The following is a 7,150-nucleotide window of genomic DNA, read 5'->3' as shown; positions in this document are numbered from 1 at the left end:
TCTACTGTATAGAAGTATCGGTTTACCCATGCTTCGTCGTCAGTCACTCTTAAAAAAAAAAAAAAAAAGGTGGACCCCACCCTCTTCAAACTCATGAAAAAAAAAGGTGGACCCGACCCTCTCCAAACTCATGAAAAAAAAAGTAGATCCCATATTAAAAAAAAAAAAAGGCAACGTCAAAAAAAAAAAAAAACGTGCACCCCATATATTAAAAAATCAAACAATATTCATGTAATTCCCAAAGTATCCCCATCAAGTCAATAATAGTGGATTCATTGCCACATGCATATTAACCCATTAGTAGAAGCAAATGAAATTATTGCAAGCAAAAAACATGGACCCCATATTATTACTTTTCTTCAAAATATTTAATTGTTGTATTTGTTATTCCGCCATGTCATTTATTTGTTATGTTTACTAAAATAAATATACTTAAAATTTATATATTTAAAAAATAAGATACAATTTAATTACTTTTTTATTTTTATTCTTACTGTAATAAATGTGAAAAGAGATCAATATCAAATGAAGATCAAATAATGAATAAGGTAAATTAGTCAAATTATAATTCTAATTCACGTTTCCTTAAAAAACCATGCAAAAGACAACACGACAAGTAAAATGAGCTAAACCGAGAATATTTACCAAAAATTAAAAAATAGCATTTCTTCGTTTAAATAGAAAATCAATTTCTACTTTGTTTCGTTTTAAACATGTAAAATTAATTTAATAATTTGAATTAGAATTATCCAAATCAAAATTTGATAAAAAATAATAAGTATTTTACACCTTTAAATTAATCGAATTAAAATTGAAAGTATCAACTGATGCTTAAATATTGCTATTATTTTATCTCAAAGAGAGGAAAATAGTTTTCTTTTAAACGATTCTTCTCTTTTAAAAAGTATTAATAAATTTTCGTAGCAAACATGAATATAATAAAGTTTTAGATACGGAGCACAAACTACAATGTTATATTAATCGTATTTTGAACGCAGTGTGTATATATATATATATATATATATATATATATATATATATATATATATATTATCACTATCTAAACATAACTACATATACATAGATACATTATAATCCGAAGTGTTGACGCACGGGCATAGGCCATCTAGTGTTGAAGAGGATGACAGCTTTTATCATCTTTCCGTAGTAGTTTGCTTTATGGAGTTTGAATTGTAGTTATCATCCTTTTAGATCTCATTCTTTAAGCCCTTCTGGAAAACGTCTATTGCCAGCCCCTACTATTCATCCTAACAATAACTTTGACTTAGCATAGTTAAGTTAAAATATCTGTCTTGATCCATGCTCCTTGTCAGCTTCAAATCAAATGCATATCAACTGTGATCATTCATTGACTCCTTTGATGCATGCATCCTTCTTCCGATAATTGCATAGATGACGTTTGTATAATTAAATCAAAGGGATCGCGTCTTCAAAATTCACGGAATTAAGATCACTAATAAAAAAAAATGTTAAGTCTGCATCTTCACAGACATGTCTATTTCACTGCGCGTCTCTCCTCGGGCGGATTCCTCCTTTTGCTCCTCGGCCAACGGGTAATCTTTTACTTTTTAACATTCCCAAGAAGTAATTGATTAAACGGAAAAGGGTCAACTATACCCCTGAATTTTGGAAAATAGTTCATTAATACCCTTCATTATACTATTAGACTAATTATGCCCTTATCGTTATTCTTTAGGTTCAAATATACCCTTCTTTTATATTTTGAGTCCAAATATACCTTTTATCTGTTAAAATTATCCAAGATGGACATGAAATATGACATGGCACTAGCAACTCGGTGAGGTGGACACCACATGGCATTCCACCTCACTCCCCAACCCATTACCCCTCTCTTCCCCTTCCTTCTTCTATCACTATCATTTTCTCCCCTCCACAACCTTTGCAACCACTAGCACTACCCAAATGATCAGGATTCCTCTTGATTATTGAACGACCTATCTGAATTATCCATTTCTCAATAATTTCAAGAACTTCAAAAGATTTTATCTTTAATCCTCCGTATCAGAACTACAACTACAAAGGAATATACACTGCAACTCAAATCTTATACCACTTCAATAGACCTTCTGCAACTCCTCCTTGTTCGCCCCACAAAATATTCAATTCACAGATATCATATATCACTGAACTCTTTAAAAAATAAACAATATTCCAAAACAATATTCCAACTTTTCTTTATAGTACTTGAGCTCAAACAAGCAAATAAAGAACAAACAACCTTAAAGTTCCACGGACTTTTCAGTTCCTGACTTCCAACAACCTTAATCCACTGAAAACTAAAAAGGGTAAGAGTAGAAGAGATAGAGGAGAGAAATTTATGTTTAGCTTTCTCTTTTGTCTCTTTTTTTAAAGACCTTAAAAAGTGGTGGTGTGGTGGTACTAATTGTTGCAAAGGTCGTAGAGGGGAAGAGATGGTAGTGGTAGAAGAAGATGGGGAAGAGAGGGGTAAATGGGTTGGGGTGGTGAGGTGGCATGCCATGTGGTGTCCACCTCACCAAGTTGTTAGTGTCGCGTCATATCTCATGTCCACCTTGGATAATTTTAACGGATAAAGGGTATATTTGGACTCAAAGTATAAAAGAAGGGTATATTTGAACCCAAAGTATAACGGTAAGGACATAATTGATCAATAGTAACAAAGGGTATTGATGAACTATTTCCCAGAGTTCAGGGGTATATTTGACCCTTTTCCGTTGATTAAACCATTGACGGTAGTTCCATGGGCATCAAAAAGGAAGAGTAAATCTCACTGATTTTTAACACCATCATGAAACCTTGGCCGGTGTATCTGGCGGCTTTATGGATTGTTTGTAGCATTAACACTTTTATTTGTGAAAAAACTTATTTGTTTTTGTTCATTCCTCTTGCAACAAGATGGACTTTATCGAGACCGAGAATGAACGAACTATTAAATCTTGGGTGAAAATTTCTTTTATCTATTTCTTTTCTATATTTCTCTAATCAATCAGGGGTTAGTGGGCAAGATACTTTCTCCAAAAAGTTAAAACATGGCTCATGGAAGAGACAAAAGAGGCCAAACGTCCGGGACATGTTTGGTATTTCATTTATTTATTCCTAAGAAATAACTTTTTGAAGGATATATTGATAGAATAATAATTAATTAAGAGAGTATGATCTTAGAGAGGGCAAATCAGTCTAGATATATTATTTTTTCATTAATAAAAATAAGATAAAATAGCTGCTACAAAAAAGTTTAAATAGGAGAGGTAGTCGTAATATTGCAAACGTGAGGGAAGCAGGGGCGGAGCCACATTGGCTCCAGGGGGTTCCGAACCCCCTCGGCAAAAAATTACAGTGTATTTTCAAAGTTAAAATTATTTTGTTATGTGTATATAATAGATGTTGAACCCCCTGACTTCTTCGTGTATTTACCTTTTAGAATTTTTGAACCCTGGATGAAAATCCTAGCTCCGCCACTGGAGGGAAGGCCAGTGAAACGAATCAAAACCTAAAGGAAAGTCTCTAAAATTTTCCCTAAAATTTAATTTCTCAATAATTGTTATAATCAATCATAGATGAATTGGTGAGCCATTGGGCTAAAGAACCAACATCTTTGTCTGCTATTATTCATGTTGAATTGTGTGTGTGACTATCTCAACCAAAAACTTAAACGGTTAAAAACAGAATATACATAATTATTTGCTTATAATTTCAACATAATATGTCTGCATCAATAAACATAGGAAACTTGCCAAATTTACATTTACCACTGTCTTAATTTATTACTAGTAAAGTTTATGCAGACATGGAAAACAGGGCATTTACAAGGAATGCGGTTTCAAAGCACTGTAAGTCCTTGGTGCTGGAGCCGGTTCATTTGAGTCCAGTTGATTCTGCTCAAATTTGCCAATTGCACACGGAACAAATCCCAATGACTTTTCATCAGGACATGATCTAGGCTTACACAAAAATGCATCACATTCCGCTTTTGATCTTTGCATAGCCAAATCTGGAATGCAGTTCATCCTCAAATCAAGAACGTTTCTTTGAATTAACTTCTTGCATTCTGGCCCAACCTCAGTAAAATAATTGTATGACAATGACAAATTCTGCAAGTTGGACAGCTTGCATACAAGTTCAGGCACAGGTCCATACAACTGATTTTGTGCAAAGTTTAGTATCTGCATCTTAGCCAAACATCCAAATGAATGAGGTATTTTCCCCGTTAACTTGTTTTTGCTTGCGTCGAAAATTGTGGCCTTAGTTAAAAGCCCAATTTCATACGGTAAGCATCCAGTGAGCTGGTTGTTCAAGAACAGAACTTCGCGTAATGTTTTACAAGCTTGGCCAATGCTACGAGGAATTGGACCGGTGAATTTGTTGTTGGCTAATGTTAAGTAAAGAACTGGAGTTGATCCCAAGTTATCAGGAAGTTTTTGCATTAAATTGTTGTTGTTGATGAACAAAGCATAAAGGTTTAGCAAGAAAACTTGAGGTGGAACCAACCCGGAAAACGTGTTAAACCTAAGGTCCAAGAAATATAACTTCTTGGCACCAAGAACATCACATGGGAACTCACCATTATAATTGTTGTTGCTAAGGTCTAACTCATAGAGATAACGAAGATTGGCAATTTTTTTGGGGATTGTACCTTTAAATTTGTTGGAATTTGCATGGAAAACTGTTATGTCTGGTAATTCATCAAGAAAGCCATCAAGAGTAAGGTCAGGTCCACCAAATTCTAACTGATTGAAGTCAACAGCAGCTAGTGCTTTTTTATTAAGGTCAGGAACAATTGCACAATGGAAACCTTTGTAAGTGTTACAAACATCAGAGCCAACCCATGTTTTTGTAATACCAAAGGGGTCATCCTTGATTTTGGGCTTAAACTTTTGGATAGCATTATAGGCGATCTCTATGCGTTTACTTTCAAAGAGGAGTAATGGTGGTGATGGTGGGGGAGGGCAAGGTGGGGGAGGGGGTGGTGGACAATCTTGATTGTCCAGGGGAGGTGGTGGCGGAGAATTTGCGCCACCTCCACCGATGATTATCTCCAAAGCTTCTCTACTTTGGCCAAGAATTGGAGTAGCAAGAACTAGACAATTCTGCAAAAATATTTGGAGGATAATAGCTATAGAGATAATGGAAGCCATTTGTTCAGAGGCTGAGGGGCAGTGGATTTGGAGTGATACAAAGATCAATTATATGAGGAGATTAAGGGTGTTTTGGTATGAAGAAAAATGTGTGCCACGGAAAATAAGTGAAACCATTTTTTTACTTATTTTTTTTATGTTTGGTAAATAAGCAGAAAGTATTAGTATTTCAAAAATATATATTCTAAGCACTATAAGGGGTGGATCAGAGGTGGAGGGTTGAAGTGTGGGAGTGGTGGGGATGGCAGCATGAAGTTATTATTTTTCTTATTTTTAAAGAATTGTAAATAAAATATTTTTCAAAAATTTTGACTAATCAAATATGAAAATTGAAAAATTTTCATTCATATCAAACACCCTAATTGGCAAATAGAAGTCTAGACTAGAGTATTGTTTCATAGTCACCAGAAGAAAGAAGAGCATAAAGGTACAATTTTTTTTGTCGACAACCAAGTTGTTGCCCTCTCACTTTCACGATAGGAATGTTTCGTCCATTTATGACTTGTCAATGACTCTGTGTGAATTATTACGGGTGACTCAATAACATTAGAAGCGCCAAATCTTTATAAGAAGCCTTATATATGTGAGCATTGTTGATTGAAATTAGGCAAGTGAATATGATGAATAAAAAAAAAAAATAAGAACTTGGTTTTATATATTACAAATAATTGAATAAATTAAATGTTGCAAACTCTGTTTGTTGCAACACTTGCATGCTTGATTGCATCACAAGTGAAAGGAGACAACCCAGAAAACTTTCAATTTATGTCAGAAAAATAAATGATAAGTTGGATCATTAGATATAGTTAAGTGAGTAATTAATGAATAGCGAAAATGAATTCAACTAAATTAATTAGTAGTCCTCTGTCTCAATTTAAGTGTCTTACTTTCCTTTTTGGTCTATCCTAAAGAGAGTGTCTCTTTCTATATCTGGTAAGTTTTTTAATTCCAACATTCAACATTGCAAGTTCAAGACCATAAAATTTAAAGGATTACACACATCTTTAATTGAAGATTACAAGATTAAAAAATTTTCATTTATTTTTTAAAAAACTCTGTATCCAATCGAACTATAGCATTTAAATTAAGACGGAGGGAGTACTATTTAGTGAGAGAAAAATTAAATCATTAAACAGTAATATGAAAATAAAGAAATAAATTCATCAATGATGAGAAATATACAATTATACAAACTGTATACTTTACAAAGAGAGAGTAATTATTGCGGGGCCTCAAATTCTTGGGGGCCTAAACCAAGTGCTTGACTTGCTTTAGGTCTAGCAGGTCCTGTGCCTATCTCGTCTCTTTCTCTCCTTTTAGCCAATTTGTTTGATTGGTTATTGATAATTTGATACATATCAATTGACAGATAGAGCATTTACTTTTTACCTTTATATCGTTGTCGAAATTGATTTCATGTTAATTTTCTTTGGTTCATATTTTTCAAACGATTCTTCAGCATGTAGGCATCGGGGAATCAATTTGTGCCCTATCGGAAAATCAACTTTATTTATTTTGGTCAACAAATGGTAACCAAGTTACACACCGGAGCCACGGTTCATGAAAGAGGCTAACGTAGTGAAACTTTGACTGTATGATGCATATGAAGAAATAAGAAACTGTGCAACCAAGCAAAGCAAATGCCAGGCTCTACTAAAAGGTGGATCATCTGGGTGTGTTTACTACGGAGGAAAATATTTTCTCTAGAAAAATAAGTTTATTAAAATCAGAAAATTAAGAATTTCCTATTATTCATCAAAAGTACAAGGCTGGACGAGCAATGTCATTTTATGCGTAACAAAAGGCTTTTCTCATCGTTTTTGTGACACACTTATCAGGGGTAATATAAAAATCATTTTCCTCTCTAACTTGTAGTATGTGCCACGGCACCCACAGATTGCAATGGGAAAAGGGAATCACTATAAGAAACAAAAGAATCCATTCATTTAATTTTGATTCAAATTTGAAATAGTACCAGGATATGAATGCATAAA

The 7,150-nt window shown here is 33.8% G+C and overlaps 1 protein-coding gene across 1 annotated transcript; it reads right to left on the bottom strand.

Annotated features, from left to right (window-relative positions):
* Nucleotides 1-3,691: 3,691 nt before the first annotated feature.
* LOC132606506 (uncharacterized protein At4g06744-like) lies at nt 3,692-5,298 on the bottom strand. The gene has a single exon (XM_060320041.1). It carries the CDS (start codon nt 5,154-5,156, stop codon nt 3,825-3,827), a length of 1,332 nt encoding a protein of 443 aa, XP_060176024.1. The 5' UTR covers nt 5,157-5,298; the 3' UTR covers nt 3,692-3,824.
* Between the last annotated feature and the right edge of the window lie 1,852 nt (nt 5,299-7,150).

The sequence above is a fragment of the Lycium barbarum genome, chromosome 8 (assembly GCF_019175385.1).
Source record: "Lycium barbarum isolate Lr01 chromosome 8, ASM1917538v2, whole genome shotgun sequence".
In the NCBI taxonomy this organism is placed as follows: Eukaryota; Viridiplantae; Streptophyta; class Magnoliopsida; order Solanales; family Solanaceae; genus Lycium; species Lycium barbarum.
Note: the sequence above shows the minus strand (reverse complement) of the source record. Positions and strands in the feature narration are given on the sequence as shown.